The 17,720-nt window shown below is 43.5% G+C and overlaps 2 protein-coding genes across 5 annotated transcripts in view; one reads left to right on the top strand and one right to left on the bottom strand.

The window, feature by feature from the left end:
* LOC146063836 (armadillo repeat-containing protein 1-like) overlaps window positions 1-15,740 on the top strand; it is a 49,172-nt gene extending 33,432 nt beyond the window's left edge. Inside the window, exons 5-7 of the mRNA XM_083176637.1 lie at window positions 4,198-4,314; window positions 7,777-7,851; window positions 12,750-15,740. Of these exons, the coding sequence (XP_083032763.1) occupies window positions 4,198-4,314; window positions 7,777-7,851; window positions 12,750-12,947 (390 nt within the window). The 3' untranslated portion in view covers window positions 12,948-15,740. The remainder of the gene's footprint in view (window positions 1-4,197; window positions 4,315-7,776; window positions 7,852-12,749) is intronic.
* The window catches only part of BCLAF1 (BCL2 associated transcription factor 1), a 49,416-nt gene continuing 47,358 nt past the window's right edge, over window positions 15,663-17,720 (bottom strand). For all 4 annotated transcript variants that reach the window (XM_083176634.1, XM_083176632.1, XM_083176633.1 and 1 more), the window contains one exon: window positions 15,663-16,039. In XM_083176634.1, the coding sequence (XP_083032760.1) occupies window positions 16,034-16,039 (6 nt within the window). In that variant the 3' untranslated portion in view covers window positions 15,663-16,033. The remainder of the gene's footprint in view (window positions 16,040-17,720) is intronic.

Genomic DNA, 17,720 nt, shown 5'->3' with positions numbered 1-17,720 from the left:
TGCCTCTCATCCTTCGGGTTCTTCAGAGAATCTGACGAGAGTCGGTGACAGTGCTGTTCATTGCTCCGGACTGGCCTCGCCGGTCATGGTACACGGTTCTAACAGGCCTGTTAGTAGACGAACCGTGGCCCCTACCTCTCTGCGACGACCTGCTAACGCATGGTCCGTTCACCTGTCCCAACTTACAACATCTACATTTGACGGCATGGCTGTTGAGAGGTCCATTCTGAGAAAAGCAGGGATCCCGCAAGCAGTAATACCTACCATGATAGGGGCCAGAAAACAGGTTACCTCCGGTGCATTACCATCGCATCTGGAGGGCCTATGTGGCCTGGTGTGAATCCAGGAGGGTCTCTCCTGTTAATTTCAAGCTGGCCAGGTTGCTGCTGTTCTTACAGAAAGGCCTGTCCTCAGGACTCCGGCTGGGGTCCTTGAAGGTTCAAGTATCCGCCCTCTCCATTTTTTTTTCCAGAGAAAGCTGGCGCTTCTTCCTCAGGTACAGACCTTCTTCCAGGGGGTGTTGCGGCTGCAACCTCCCTTCAGGCCTCCCACTGCTCCATGAGACTTGGACTTGGTATTGACCATCCTCCAGTCCGCTCTGTTTGAACCCATGGAGGATATGGACCTGAAATATGTCACTTGGAAGACTGTCTTACTGCTGGCCTCGGCCAGAAGGGTGTCGGAACTGAGTGCTCTCTCTTGTAAAGCACCCTTCTTGCGTTTTCACGAGGATAGAGCGGAGCTGCGCACCTCTAGTGTTTTTCTCCCAAAGGTGGTCTCGGCATTCCACATTAACCAACCTATTGTGGTGCCGGCCTTTTGGGAGGACTCAGATCAGTCTAGATCGCTGGACGTGGTCCGGGCCTTGCACATATACGTTGCCAGAACGGAGTCTGTGCGTAAGTCGGATGCTCTTTTTATCCTCTATGACTCCCTGCGTCCTGGATGGCCCGCCTCTAAGCAGGCCCTGGCCAGGTGGATCAGGTTGACAATTCGTCAAGCTTATGTGTCTTCTTCTAGAGTGCAACCTTCTTCGATATCTGCCCATTCTACACGGTTGGTGGGTACCTCCTGGGCGGCTGCCCGTGGAGTTTCTATTTAAGATCTATGTAGAGCGGCTACTTGGTCTGGACAGAAGACCTTTGTCCGTTTTTACAAATTTGACACATTTGCGGCAGCTGCTTCGCGGTTTGGCCGTTCTGGGCTCTCAGCGTCATCCCACCCGTGTTGGGAGCTCTGGGACGTCCCCACTGTAACTCTCCAGTGTCACCTAGTGGAGGAAAGAGAAAAGGGGATTTTGTACTTACTGATAAATCCTTTTCTCAGACTCCATAGGTGACACTGGATGCCCACCCGATGCTGTCTCTCTTTTTACTGCTATTTCAGGTTTGTTCAGTTACCTGAGGCTAGGAGACTTTTGTACTTAGTCTTCATTCTAAGTTTTACCGGCTTTTATGGATGTGTTCATTCTGTTATGAATGATGTTCTTCAAACTATGTTTTCACTCTATGCTGTGTGTGTGTGTGTGTGTGACTTGTTATGTTCTGTTTAACCTCCTCTCGGAAGTGTGTTTTTCTTCTTTCTTCCAGCTCCCTCCAGGCACATACCTAGATTGCCTAGGAGAGGAAGTAGAAGGGGAGGAGTTAGTCACTATTAATTTATTCTAAAGTGCCCAAGCTCCCTGTGGTCGCTTTCTATTCCCCACTGTAACTCTCCAGTGTCACCTATGGAGTCTGAAAAAAGGATTTAACAGTAAGTACAAAATCCCCTTTTTTATTGTTCTTTAAACATTGTTCTTAAGGCCCATACACACTGGGTGACTTTGAGCTGAAAGCAGCTCAGTTTACTCATTTGCCTCGTACACACTTTCGAGCTGGAAGTAGCTCAATCACTGGTCCGGCTGCTCATCTGGTATTGCCAGCAGATGAGCGAGGGGGCGGATGGCTTTCCATAGCATCCTACTATGGAAAGCCGTCTACCTCCTGGGAAATTCGCTAAAAGGTGGAAAAATGCTCAGTGTGTATGCCCTGAGCGTTTTTCAGCCCACCGATGATTATTATTATTATTTTTTTTTTTTTTTTTCTTCAATCTGTCAGCATACATGCTACGCTAAAACGCCTATTGTGTTTCACCTTTACTTCACAATCTAAGTTGATATAGAGGGAGAATATAAAAGTCTGCTGAGACATGCAAGGGGACTCGGTAAACCAATATGTTGCCCATGTTGACAGATGTCGGAATGGATGCAATAAAAAACCTGGGGGGGGGGGAGGGGGATTGTTGACCTTTTTCCTGTGTGGATTATTCCCATGTTGACCTTTTTTGTCCGTGTCGATGTAGAGCTTTAGTGGTCAACCTGTTGACCCAGACACTGTCAACCTGATAATTGAAACCCTCATTCTAAAAGTACAGCTGCATCACACCAGGAGCCTCCATTCCATGCAGTATAAGATGGGAGCATGTCTGAGCTCTGATTGGCCTAGAGACAAGTCATACAGAGCCAATCACAATGCAACAGACACAGAAATTAAATGGGCATCTCCACAGCATTACTGCATGCCGTAATAAATGGGAAAAGTCTCCAGGGTTTTGTAAAAAAATATAAAAAAAAAAAAAAAAAAATGGACACTGGTGGCCCTGGTACTCCTTACCAAGGTAGTGGTAATTATGATTCCCATGCATGGTAGTAGGTGGAGCTTCAAAGCATGGGGGTCCACTGGGAATTTATCCAGCCCGCTGCCAGGTCACCTGATTTCTATCCAGTCTACCGGGAAAATAATATGCAAACCATTTGTAACCATGCCTATCCTAGGTGTTGGCTTTTCTCCACTGTGACATAAAGCTTTAAAAAAAGTTTTTACGTGTAGTCTATACATTAAACTGTAGTAATATTATAATATATAACAGGTAAAAAATTTTACATATTTAAATGTGTATATGAACGCACCAAAAAGGATTTAATGCTTTGATTCATATTCTGTGAATTCCCCTGTCTGAATACATTACAGAAAACTCTAAGCTTTGCAGGATACATTAAACGCACTTCCTTCTGTAATAGTTCTCTTCAAATAGGACAAAACACTTTTTCCTTCTGGATGACGTGTGTTAAAAAGTCCTGAGGCCGTAAAAGCCTCTTGTCAGGGTAAATTAGAGCATGTGAGCCTCGTGAATTCGAACCTAGTCGGTTTAGTTAAGATGCTTCTTGATCACTCTTCTGGGCCATGGCCTAGCAGCTTTGTTGTGTGGGCCAATTGGCTAGCGATAGGTGTGACTGACATTGAGACCCATCTCTGGACACAAGCTGCATAAGGAAGGTGTCTTTGGTTTAACAATCTCTGAGGGTCAAATGCCCCTTCAACTGTTACGGTGATTCCTAAAATTGTATTCTCCACTTCACACACCCCCAAAATGGCTGATATTCGCTATCTGCCACCGTACATATACTATTTAATTTTAATTTGCCTCCCTTTCTATCAAGGGCCAATCTACTGTCATGTATAGGAAATGTGTACAAGTTTTCTATATCAATTAACCCTTTGAGTCTCAAGTGAATTTGTCAAAATTGGTGTAAAAATTGCCAAGCAAAATGACCTGTAATGTTTACCTTATATAGGAAATATAAACTTTTTTAACTTGAATTTATGTAACAAATGTGAGCGACGCTGGAATTTTTAGTGGATATTTTGCGCATCTCACAGATGTTGGCACTCAAAGGGTTAAGTTGGATATAAAATCAAAACTCTGGCTGAAAAATAAGCCATTTGTCATGTACAGGACAAGCCAAGATCTCATTCATTTTTTCAGGAAACTTGTACTTAGTAATTCACAGCTCAACTCTTTGTAATATATATTTTTTTAGTGTCATGTATGAAATTTTTTTACTCCTTTTCATGGGATGGCGCTCCAGCCTTTCATATAAACCCAAAATTGTACATTTCACTTTTTTTTTTTTTTTATTTAGAAGTTTTTAAAATCCAATATATTAATCTGGCATTGGGAAAGACAGTTGGAAAAACAGCTTTAAATGGTGTGCATGGGCACATAAATGACTATTTTGCAGCTCTGTTATAAATAAATGTACACCTTTTTTTTTTAAAGTTGTTTTGTGTTAACTTTTCAAGCAAAGGAATTCTTTATGATTGCTATGTCTAGATTGTTTGTTTATTTTATATTCAAATATTCTAACCTTAATTTCAGGAAAGGAAATCTCTGTGTGAGGAGGCATTACTGAAGGTGAAAGGTGTCATCAGCTTTACTTTTCAGATAGCCAGGAGGCGATGCACTGTCCGAGTAAGGCAAGATTTATCAACAGATGTAAGAACTAATAAACCACATAAATAATAAAAATGATTAGATTGATTTTAATGTACAACTGATACATTTTAATTAAAATGCAAGTTAATATAGAAATATTCATTTAAAAAGGAAATACTTAAGTTTGGTATGGGATTCTTGTCTTTTTATTATTGTTTCCCCCTAGGGAACCCTACTCTGGTTCTTGCTGGACTAGGGTGATTTTAATCATGGTGGGGAGGACCACAACACTGTGCATCTATGGTTCCAGACTAGTGTTGGTAAATAAAAAATCAGGAAGGGGACATGCTCTTCCCCAATTTCTCCACTACAAGTGGAGGCGTCTCCAAACTATGGCTCTTGTTGAAACTACAAGTCCCATCATGCCTTGCAAACAGTTTTGCTATGATGGAATGCAAAAACGATGGCAAGGCATGCTGGGATGTGTAGTTTCACAACATCTGGAGGGACACAGTCTGGATTTTAAATTTTTTTTTTTTGTATTTATGAGGGAGGTGTATTCTAACAATGGGTTCAGTATGGAATCCCGACGGTCGAAATACCGACCGACGAAAAGCCGACAAGGGGGGCTGTGGATCGCCTCCCCTTGCGGGCTCACCAAGCAACGGGCCCAGTGCCTCGCTAAGCTCAGCACACTTTTTTATTCTCCCTCTATGGGTGTTGTGGAAAGTGACGGCATTTTGGCGGTCAGGATTCCGGCACCATTGCATGGTGATGCTATTTTGTGTTAATATCGATATAAATATAACCAGGTGAACAATAAGTGAAGTGCGCAGTTTACGTACTATGTCCGTAAACTAATACCTTTTACTCCTAGCTACGTGTGAACAAAGCGTAGCACAACGTAGTGAACCTTCCTCGTGTATTATACACGTTAGACCGATACTTGTAATAGAGTATCCTTTCGCAGTACTTTGTACCCAAAACTGCGAATACCTTTAAAGACAATGTCCGTGATACACCTTTTATCGCTAGATGCGAATAATAGTCAAGGCAAGGATATAACTCAAAGTAAGGAAATAGATTCTCCAAATAATGTATTTAGTCCCTAGCGGACAACAGGGGGTTACAGAAAGAAGAACACCGTTTCACACATAAGATAACAGTGGAATTAACAATACTAAATGCACTTTAAACTAACTAAGGGAAAGAAACAGATACAGAATATAATCAGCCACGCTACACACAAAGGAATACAAATGTTACCGTCATATCAAAATAGCGCAGCGCAGTCCTGTCGAGCTCGCTAGGTTCAAATAGAACTTAGCCCGGTCAGGATGAAGGGGGAGATGCAGTGCCGAAGTGACCGAGCCAGCTCAGGGATAGCTATCTTTATAGTGTCCAAACAAAGGGGGGTCAAAGGCTGTTTCCATTGGTTAAGGGTTCAAAAGTCAAGTCCTCAGGGATTGGAGCAAAGTACTGCACTTAAGTTGGATTGGTGCAGGGGGAGTGTACTTCGGTGTCCTTTGTCTGTGGGCATCGTCGTTGGGGTCGAAAATCAACAACAAGAACCGGTTATAACTCGATCCTTTGTCTCACACAGTTCATAGGGAAAAAGTACATGGTTCATGGATTTTGTCCGTAATTATCGGACATTATGATTTGCGAAGTTTCGCTACGACTGGAGTGCTGCGCCGGAGAAACGGAACATAACGAAACTAAACATGCACAGAAATAATTGCGTATTGTTGGTTAAACTATGTGTAGTGTACTAAACCTTTAATTAAATATACTTTATTCCGTGTTAATGTGGGATATGAATTTATGTGTATTAGTATGGCGGCTCTTAAGGTTGGCTTCGCTACACAGAACCTGTGTATAATACTTTATTTGCGCAACTCTGCGAACCAAAATGGCGGCCATACTATTCTAAAATGGCGTGAATGTAATTTAATTTTAACATTTGTTTCCAAACCCCTGCAACTCGTTTGTTTGTTAAATTTTACCCTAATCTCTATGGTTCTTTTCAAATGAAAACGTGCAAGATCCATCAAATTATATCAAAGATATCTTGTGCAGCAATCTTGAGATCATTCTAAAGGTTTTCAATGGAATGCAAGCCCTTGAACTGGGACACTGTGACTGATATTAACACCACTGCTGTAAGAAGGGAGCAACATTAGCCACCACCAACCAATGAGGATAAGTAGACGACAGAAGGAGGGGCTAATTGCTAAATCTTGATCTACTGATGCCAGAGAGGTATATTCTCATTTGCCCAGAAAACATACACCAGACTGGAGCAGATGCCCAAAATAATAGTTGAACTGGTGGCATTTCCTGAAAACTTGCATGGATAGCTCCGGTTGCACACTAGAGAATCGCTCAGGGCACACTATCTTGTCTAATTACTGATGAAAGAGGATCTCTCTGGAATCCGAAAGGGCATCTAAAGCCTTTTAAGAATTGCAACAGCTCTCCGGGAGTTTACCTGGAGGGTCCTTCAACCATAGAAGCCGACTCTAAAATACCAAAGTCTACAGCAGTGGTAGCCAACCCTAGCCCTCGAGAGCTACCAACAGTGCACATTTTCCAGACAACCTAGCTGCTGCACTTATTAATCACTGACACATTTTAAAAGATACACAGATGGAGCTAATTAGCTCACTTGTGATTCTGTGAGGAGACCTGCAAAACATGCACTGTTGGTAGCTCTCGAGGACTAGGGTTGGCTACCCCAGGTCTACAGGTGCTAGCATTATTTAGCCACCTTGGATGGAGCCAGTGGAAGACATGACATAGCAATTGCAAAGCTGTTATAAGAAAGGTTTCAAGCTTCTGATTTCTATGTTTCCCGCTGTGATATACTATCAGCACTGCCAGTGAAAAGCTGTAATAAAGTGGATCACTGGCCTGGTTGCCTGACACGGACTACTGAAAAGTAAAAACAGAGGAATAAAGTGGAAAGACAAAGGAACCCCCCCCCCCCTAAGAAAATAAAAACAGAAACTGACTTGCTGGGGCTGTGGTATACTTTGAGCACAAATTAGTTCCATACCATACCAGACTCTAATGCTGGGTACACACCAAAACGATTTGGGCACAATCCCATCAATCTGGATCCAATTCAGACCGATTGGGTCAAAATCGTTTGGTTGGATCAGATTCCGATCCTGCTGCAGGTAGGATCTGTATAAGATCCATTCATCTGAATACAGATCGGATCGCACAATTTGCATCCAATCCAAATCGTTTTGGTGTGTACCCAGCATTACTATTCCAAGCTATGCCCATTGTACCTGTGCCCCCTAGTGGATGAAAATAAATATTTGTTATGCAAGGGTTTTTCAGTATTTGTTTACTATTTTCAAAAGTTGAATTGATAGTACTTACTGAGTTCCAAAAACTATGTAGCAGACTGTAGTGTGGCAAAAATTATGGGTATATGTAATGTGTTGTACAGTACCTTTCTTATTTTCTGTTTCTGTACAGTTGTGTTTATTTTAATTAATGTGTTTACAGAGTTTAACATCAGCAATTGCTGACACCAAAGTTCTGAAGGCACAGCAGGTGATAAAGAATGAATCTGGTAATGAGGTATGTTCTGAAATCCAACATGTTTTTTTTTTTTTTAAATATTCATGAATTTGTGGAAGTGCCTCTTAATCCCCCTTCCCAATATGAAGGTGGGTGGCATGGGGGTTATTAAAGCTGAAAACTCAGGATTCGAAATTTGGATACCACAGGCATTGGGAGTCTGCATACCCATGTTCATCCAAAATTAGGTGCAAAGGTGTATTTACAGAGAAAATCTTATACCCAGTTGCAGTCCCCTACTGTGCACGCAAGTTTGCACTCATGTGATGGATGCTGCTCAACCAGTCGGGATTTCAACAGACCATATACCGATATTGGAATTCCGACAGTTAAATACCTGACAGTCGGAATCCTGACTGGGTTGTTCTCCCTCATGGGGCTCCACGACCTCCATAGAGGGAGAATAGAACCTGTGGTGAGCTCGCAAGGGGCATCTTTGCGCTCACCCCTGTCTGTGTACTGGCGGTCAACATTCCAATGTCGGTATACTGAACATTGATATATAGACTGTCAGGTCGTTGTACCACACCGCAACGTGATGTTTTCCACCCAGCCCTGCTACATGCCCAACAGGATGGTATGTTATCCGATGCAGTGTAATGAAAGACATAATTACATGTTATTCGTTACAGCAGTTGGTATGCAATGGTGGTCTTAGCTCTAGCCTGACCATCTATAACAGGGGTGGGCAACTATTTTGGCTGGGGGGCCGCTTAACAAAATCAGTAATTCGAGGGCCGCACACAATATCTTGTGTGTGTATATATACCTCTCGGATAAACAGTGGTGGCAGCACTGGGAGGATGGGGGCAGCATCTGCCTGCCATTCCTCTCTCTTCAGGACCAGCGGTCCAGTCTAGGGAGCTGAGAAAACACCCTATGGATGGAGCATCCATTCTAGCAATGTGCGGGGCAAGAAGCAGAGGCTGGGGAGTGTAACAAAAATAAATGGACACTACCTGGAGGACCAGCATATATAAAGGCAGACCAGATGTGCACAGAATCTGCCACTCCTCTTCCTGTGATAGGGGTGTGCTGGCCTGGCTTTCTGTTTTGGGCAACAGGGAGACTTTCTGTGTCTAGCACCGCATGTCAGTCATTGTCAGGGGCGGATCCAGAAAAAAACTGAGGGAGCACCATAGGGAAAAGAGCAAGGAGTTATTTTGCATGTGCTGGAAAAATGGGGATGGCCTTGAAATGGGGAGACATTAGATGACATAAAAAATGATGAGACAGCGGCATAATTAACGCTTTGTGGGCCCCATTGTAAAATCATGAAAGGTCCCCCCTCTCACCCATTACAATGCCTTTCAGGTTGGGGGGGGGGGGGGGGGGAGAGAGTGAGTGAGACAAAGAGGATGTTGGGGAAGAGAGAGATAAAAGGGAATACAAAGCGAGAGTGTCAGGGAAAGACAGTAATGAGAGAGAGAGAGGGGGTCAGGGAGAGAAAGAATTAGAGAGAGAGAGAGGGTATCGGATGGATGGAGGGGTAAGCAGAGAGGAGAGGGTGCAGAGGAGAGGAGGTGTGGTAGAGTGGAGGAGGGCGAGCGGAGGAGAGGGGTAGGAGGAGAGGATACAAAGGAGTGGAGGAGAAGATGAACAGAGAAAGGTGAGAGGGGGAGAAAAGGAGAGAGGATGCAGGAGCGAGAAGGTGAGGTGGAGTGGAAGGGGGAGATGTGGAAGGAGAGTGAAAGAGGAGGAGCAGAGGAGAGGGGGAGCAGAATGAAGGAGGAGGAGGAAGAGCAGAGAGGAGATGGAGAGGATGAGGATGAGGGGGAGCAGAGGTGGAGCGCAGGAAAGAGAATCGAGGAGCAGAGGAGAGGGGGGGGGGCAGTGGAGAGAAGGGAGAGCAGGGGTGTTAAATAGTTGTTACAGCAGATGTCCCTCCTAATCTGCTCTGTTTCCCCCCTCTGTGCCTCCTCTTATGGGCGCTGCACTCTCCCTAGGATGGATCTCCTCCGCTCTGTCTGCCCCGTGAATCTCCCAGCAGCAGCACAGGGTGTCCACTCTCCAGCGCCGGGTCTGCTCCCCTGTCTCTGTGGGTGCCTGGTCTCTTCCTCCTGCTCCTGGAGGATCTCTGCAGCACACCGCAGCAGCGCAGTGTCCTCAGCTCCCGCTCTCCAGCACTGGGTCCGCTCCTCTCTCTCCGCGGTGCCTGGTCTCTTCCTCCGGCTCATTGTGCTCGATCTCTGCAGCAGCCTGCAGACAGTAACAGCGCAGGGTCCCCAGCTCCAGCTCTCCAGCACCAGGTCTGCTCCTTGATCTCCCTGCGGGCCGGACTGCTTCTGCTGTGGCTTTTTTTTTTTTCAATTAAAAAAATATAAAATGACAGTGCCTGAAGTGGCGGTATGCTTTGCAATATCCGCTTTGCTTTATTACTTTTTTACTGCTGCCTGCCGCCGTTCGTGCCGTCATGCCGCGCACAGCATTTCTGGGAGCATGGGAGGGGACGCAGTGACCCAGCCGCACTAACCAATGGCAGGGAGGCAGCTGCCACCTCATCGTGTCCCCTCCCGCACAGACGGGCATTAACGGCGGCGGCAGCAGTAAAGTAATCATAATGTAAAGCTTATGTTATGTCTGTCCTGGCGCTGACAAGCGGCTATAGTCGGGCCACTTGTCATAGTAATATATGTCAATGCAGCGCGCCAGACCTAAGTGTCTCGCGGGCCGCCTGTTGCCCACCTCTGATCTATACCATTGGCCCTTACTCCTCTTTAAGTATGTACTCCTAAGCTGGGTGTGCACCTGGGTAACTTGAATTTGATGGCTACCTGTTCACTAAGCCATCCATTTAGGAATGTATACACACCTAAGTAATATAGGCAGTTCTATGTGCGGTCCTGATATCACAGCTTGCAGGCATTTGATTTCCACACCCACATGAGATGCCAGTCCCAGCAGCAAGTTTACAGGTGTTTAGCAGTCTGCCCGTACCGTACACAGACAGATGTAACAAAATTACTGCTATTGCCTGTGCTGCACAGCCAACACAATATGAATGTAATACTCCTTTTCCATCAGCCTTAATAACCTGGGTATTTGCACGGGAGCACGCAAAAACCTGGGTTTGCAGTCTATATAAACGCTCCTATTTGAAATGAAAGGGTCATGGGACCTGGCATTTCAACTCTGGTAGCGACTAGGGTTCAACCCAGCTAGCTGTGCAGTGTAAATGGGTAACCTGACCCATTAATTGCAATGCAGTAGAGGGTGCTGAAAGATGCTCCTATCGCTGGCTCAGGACTCGTCTCCGGTGAAGTTACCCACCCACGGAGGGCATTTTAAAAGGTCACAAACCGGATTGCTCCTGCGTACAAAATCCTGAGTGTGACCTAGTTAATGTGTAAAAGGGGTATAAAATCCTCTTCAGATATATCATGCAGCGGGTATGTACGCCCTATATATATATACTCATTAAAATGGCCAGTATATAGTCTGAGTACCTAGTACTAGATGGCTGTGGGTGTTATTAGTGCCCTCTGGTGGGGGATATAAATTAGAGAACCAATCAAAATAGCAGTTTCCATGTTGTGGCTTCTGGCTGGAACTCCCTCGCACAGTAGCTACTGGTTGATTAAATCCATTCTATTTAAGGACAATATTGAAGGCCAAATTCATTGGCATTCTCTGGTATGTATTATAAATCCCCAACCATTTGGTTTATATGCATGAAAATGTTTTCCTTTAGGGATTAACACAAAAGGATGTTTGGGGTTACCAACTTGTGAGAAAACCACATAAAGCTGCCGATAGAAAATGTAGCTAGTCTGAAGAGCTATGTTTGCAGCCCTGAGCATTTGCCCCTGTGACTATTATTGGGAATGATAGTTATTCATGGGAAATATTGCATACATATAACTTTGCATGTACTATCTGAGTGCAATGTATTTATATGCAGTCCTTTTAGACCTGAGGAAATTGCAGTGTCAAGCAGCTTTTTTTTTAATGTACTTCTCCCTGATATTACATCAAGATAATATATACATCAGTTATTTTCTAGGTCACTAAGCTATACAATAGCACAGGGGTCCTCAAACTGTTTTGCTCTGAGACCACATCAGACAATAAAAATGACAGGACCCCAGCAAGTTGATGCAGAAGGCCATCACATGTGTAGTCAGCAGACAGCACATACATTGCAGCATTGTGGAGGCACAAAATTATGTGGAGTCTAAAATAAACAAGATTACTCAGACCCCTTGAATCACTGACTGAGCTTAGAAATATAATCAGCCTGATGGTCAACAACATGGATTCATGACCCACAGTTTGAGAACCGCTGCAATAGTGCATGCTTAGCTTATCTGTCTCTCTAGCTGTTGTTAAACTACAACATGCCAGGTTTAACCCTGATCACTACCAAAGGAGAAATGCAGGGTCACATGACCAAGGACATGTTAAATGGGTGCGTTTACAGCGCCTGCAAACCCAGTTATTTAGGCTGTTGTAAAAGGGGTGTTAGTGAATATGCAGTCCAAATCCAAACAGTAGTGGTTGTATCAATTTTTTGGGGGCCTCCGTGGTTTATAAACAGTCCCTAGTAATATTTCTCAACACAACCCCAATATAATTTTCAGCCTGTACTCAGGATTCCATTAACAGCTGTGGATACAATTCAGGCAGTATTTTAATGGATCCAAACAGAACTATATACTTAAAGCTTAATATCTCTAGGACAGGTCAATTTCAACAGGCCTGATAGCTCGCATAATTTCCAGAATATTGTATGGTAGACATACAATAAAATCCATTGTACAGTAGGTAGATAAATTACTGTTTGTCACCATTTTATATATATTTTTTTTGTGTGTATACAATCCCATAAAACTAAACCAAAAGTTTGTTCACAAATTTACCTTGTAGAAAATTCCATTAATTTGTTATTCTGGATATAGGTTTATCTTCCACTTGAAAGTATGGAACCGTATCACACTATGGAGAAGTCTCTGTGCTTACCAGACTATTTTCCAGAAGAGGACAGTCCACACAAAGGTTTAGAAAAAGCTGTGACCCAAACTCTGTCAAAGGATGAAAACAGTGGAAGCTGGTTTAATGCTGCAGCAAGTTTCCTCACTAATACATTTTACTGGTGACATGCAACATTGTGGAATATGTATCAAATGGATTTGGTATGGTGCTCCGACAGGGAGGTGAGCGCAAAGCAGCCCCTTGCAGGCTCGCCACTGTTTCTATTCTCCCTCTATGGGGGTCATGGACCCCCAAAAGGGAGAATAGCCTCTGTGAGTCGGGATCCCCTCTGTCTGGCAGTCATCTGGAACCCGTATCAAACAGTGCAAAGAATAGGGCAGGAGGTTGTTGTAGTAACCAAGCAGCTTTGCAGGTGCAGTTATCAAATACATTCTGTGAAAGAAGAGTTAGACGCTAAATAGTTACTATTGACAAACTTTTCCCTTCTCTACACTGTTTTCTGTATAATTGTATGTGTTATCCTGTATAAAAGCAATGAATTGTCTATATTACTAGACAGAAAAGGGCTCTTCTGTATCCCGATGTAGAAAATATATCTTGCACTATAGTGTGGGTTTTTGGAAGTGGAGATGTTGCCCATACCCAGATTACACTTATTAATCTACCAGATAATAGATTGAATCTGGTTGCTATAGCCAAAATGTTCACTTCTAAAAACCCACACAATAAGAAATATACCCCTATGTTCACAGGCTTGCATATAAATAACCTTGATGTGATCAAGTGAATGAACCGGTCATGACAAAAGGCACACAAGGCTGCACTTCTCACCCCACATGGAAGAGCTCTAGGTTAGGGGCCCAGTATACCTAGTTCAGGCATTCCCAACCACGGTCCTCAAGGCACACCAACAGTGCAGGTTTTGTAGATATCCAGGCTTGAGCACAGGTGACTTAAATTAGTATCTGAGGGATTCTGATTAAACCATCTGTGCTGAAGCCTGGATATCACTAAAACATGCACTGTTGGTGTGCCATGAGGACCGTGGTTGGGAATGCCTGACCTAGTTTATACAATTTTGATTTGGATGTTGAAGGACCTAGCAGCAGACATACTAAGCCTAAGAAAGTGTTGAAGTAATAACCAGTCAGCTCTTGTCATTAATCAAACACCACCTGTAATGTGGCAGCTAGGAGCAGATCTCTCTACTTTATTATTCTAAAGGTGCCCATACACAATGCTGTCTGTGCAGCCCATATTTTTTTGTACTAGATCGCATTGTATCTAGTACAAAAAGTATAGGCTGCAATATAGCACATTGTACGCTTTCTTTACTCAATACATCAACTATGGGGTTCAGAATGGGCACCTTGAGTCTATATGGGGTATTCAATTTGCTGCCGCTATTCCCGATGGGACATTAAATCCCGCCTGTCGTTCAAACCTCAAACTGGCCAGGATGGCGCCTTTGGCCTAATACGGTATATCCTTAATAGTGAAGGGAGTCAGTATTGTCTGATATGTCAAAGTTATCTATATGCACATCCCATTCTGTGTATACTCAAAATACTGCTCATCATTATGTATCATTTGTGTCTGTCGGGATCTTGTTAGTTGTTTGCATGATTGAAAAAACAAAAAAAATTACTCAATTTAAAAAAAAAAAAACCCGGGCCAGGCAGCCAGGAGGGATCAACAGCCGTGATCCTGGATTGAATACCTCCTTATGTACCAAGGTGTGGAAAGAGAAAGTGGCAACCAATCTGATCCTATCATGTTACACTGTTGGTTGGTACTTTACCTCCATCCACTTTTTCTCCAAAAGCATAATTACATACATCAACAAGAGTACATCTATCCCTTTGGGGCAACTTTCTGCTCTTGTTAAGGTGACCACTTTATTGGCAGTTGAATATTATTTTTACATCAAGCACATTAGCTATTTTATATTGTTCCTTTGTAGTGTTGTATCAAAACAAAGTATATTTATTTTAAACCCCTGTCCAAAATAATCTAGTTATTGGGGTGTGAATATAAATGCAGTCAGAAAATTACTTTTCGGCACTAACACACTTCAACCTCACCTGAAGGTCCCCAACTCGTGTTGAAACAGCCATTGTTTTGAGCCTAGTTTGGGGCAGTGACTTATCTTTTTCTTGTACTGAGAGGTAGAATTACTGTTCACAGGTTCAAGCATTAACTGACATGTGAGGATAGTACTAATAAAACATAACAGCTTTTCCTCTTTCTGGGTTCACTTCCTCAGCTAAATTAGCTCTTGAACACCCCATTTACAGGAATGTGTTGGGCTTTTTGGTTATTTTAACGTAAATTGGTCAAATCACTGGGTGGGGCCAGAAACACCAGGATAAGTGAACGCAACTGGTGGAACATGCAATACAATCCTAATTTGTTCGAATTGGACAATGTGGCAGGCCATCAACTGAACATGTTGACCGTGCAGCAAGTGATCCAGCTGCCTTGCCAGAGTACCAAAACACAACAACATGTCATGTATGTAACACTTTATGTGTAGCTTTAGACTTTCAAAACATAACCCTTCACTACATTATGACGGTTGTTGCACATGTTTGCAATGCATTGTATTGATGACTATTAGAGCAGGGCTGTCACTGTTTATGCTTTATTTGGGGGAGTTGACACTAAACATTAACCGGGTTTGGCAACTGCATGCCTTTTGTGTATGGGGCTTTGAGAATATTTCAAGCAATAGTAACTCAATAAATGGTTTAACACTGATAGTTTACAAGAGCAATGCATGCCAGTTTCTGCAGGCGGTGCAATGTAGTTTAAGGTGTGTAACATATATAATATTTGCTAAATAAAATCCAAGCAAAAATAAAAAAATTGACAAGTCATAGGTTCAGGAAATATATTTGTAACAATCTGTTACAACTGCAAAGTTTATAGCTGTTCAAAGCAAATTTTGCTGTAAATCAGTTCTTAGAAAGAAGAAAATGAAGCCATTCACAATCTTTATGTCACTCCATGGCAGATACACTCAGAATTAACAGAAACACTTAAAATCGGATTCATAAAACTTGTCATTTCAAACACCAGCAATTACATGTACCAGTCTCCTCTGGACCCTCATTGGCAGAAAGTTACTCCACGCCAAACATATGTTCTTTAAAACCAAAATTTGCAACAGAATTTAAATGCAACTTAGATGTGGATCTAGTGATTTTGTAAGACGGTAACTTGTGGTACTAATCTTCTTCTAGATGCATCACTCCTGTGAAGAAAACACAATATTTTATAATTACTAGTTATTCGTAGACTGCGCGCACATGTAAAAGAAAAGCTGTGGGTCGGAAGGCTAGAAGAAATGGAGTTTCTTGAATACAACTGGCGAGGAAAAGGGCAGCACTGTAGTGGAAAATATTACTCTATGATACGTAAACACTTTAGCAAATATCTGGTGAATTCAAAATGCAAGATGGTGGCCTGCAAAGGGGAATAGTGAACGAGTCTAGAGCAGAAGGGGCATTATATAGAAAAGTGGGGCAGATGTATCATTAAGCTTGTTACGTTTGTGAAATAACGAGGAGAAGCGGGCACTCGTTATGGGGAGATGTATTAACATCCCCCAAGCCGATAAGGAGAGCCGTTATGCCCAGCGTTAACGGCTCTCCTTATCGGCTCCCTCGCCGCCCCGCACATGCGCACTCCCCGTCGCCCCCCCCTGCCCGGCTTACTGGGCATGCGCGAGATCTCCAGCGCAGCCCAAGCCAGACGCAGGGCTAGCGTTGTCCCCATAGTGGGGGATAGGACAACGCTAGCCCTGAGCTGGCGAAGCGGCCGGGGCGAATTAACGCCTTGAAGGCTGTTAATACATCGCCCCGGCCGTTAATCCCTGGGGGGGATTGCAGGGACAGCCCCGCCGAACGTAACTCGGCGGGCTGTCACTAGCGCACGTTAGGTGCGCTAGTAATACATTAGGGACAGACGTAATCCCCCCCAGTTAACCAGCGTTAAGTGCATTTTTGCACTTAACGCTGGTTAATACATCTGCCCCATTGCCCGGTAATATCGATTGCCAGATTAAGTTCACCTAAAATAATGGAGTGGAAATCTGAAGAGAGAAGTGAGAGCCAGGAAGCAAAGGTGTCAAAGAATTTGGAGGGAGAGACAGTGAGACAGTAAATGACAGCTAGTGGAAGGTGAAGAGGAATACAGACCTAAGACGTACAGAAAATAAAAAGGGAGAGTTCTGGAGGTACAAGCTTGTAGGAGTAACTGGAGGATAAAAAGGTCCACAAGGAACTAAATCAGCATCAACCTACATTTTACAGAATTGATAAATGATCACTAAAAGCAGATTGGTTAATATGGGCAACTTAGTCATTCTTTAGAAAGTTTAATACATTTTAATAATAAATTTCCCCATAATACAAAGCAAGTAGTCATAAATGACCACAATCAACCTAGTTAAGTGTTTTTTTTATTTTACATTCATAGGGAGGTATTCAATCTGGGCCACTATTTATGACGGGGGAAATAGCAGCGAACGCCTATTCAATGCGGTCTTTCCCGATAGCATTGAAGAGGCAGATCGACAGAATGGGCCCGACTTTAAAAGCAGTCGGGCCCGTTATGTCAACTTCGGCCGTGAATTGTCGCGATCGTGGCCGAATATCGACAATCCACGGCTGTTTACGCAGACACGTCCCCTTTTCACAGATTGCAAAGTGGGACATTGAATTGCGCCTGGCGATCTGCGGTCAAACAAAAACAGGCTAGGGTCACGGCTGTCGGGCCAGATCGACAGTCATGACCCAGGATTTAATACCACCCCCCCCCCCCCCCCCATAGTCTCAAGTGAAGTTGGAAGCCATCAGGCTACACAACATTAAAAATAAATCTATTCCAAATATGTGCTGCATGTACTTTTTGGACTAGATCATATCGCATCT

This window comes from Crinia signifera, chromosome 3 (assembly GCF_055691185.1).
Source record: "Crinia signifera chromosome 3, ASM5569118v1, whole genome shotgun sequence".
Lineage (NCBI taxonomy): Eukaryota > Metazoa > Chordata > Amphibia > Anura > Myobatrachidae > Crinia > Crinia signifera.
This window is presented reverse-complemented; position numbering and strand designations above follow the sequence as displayed.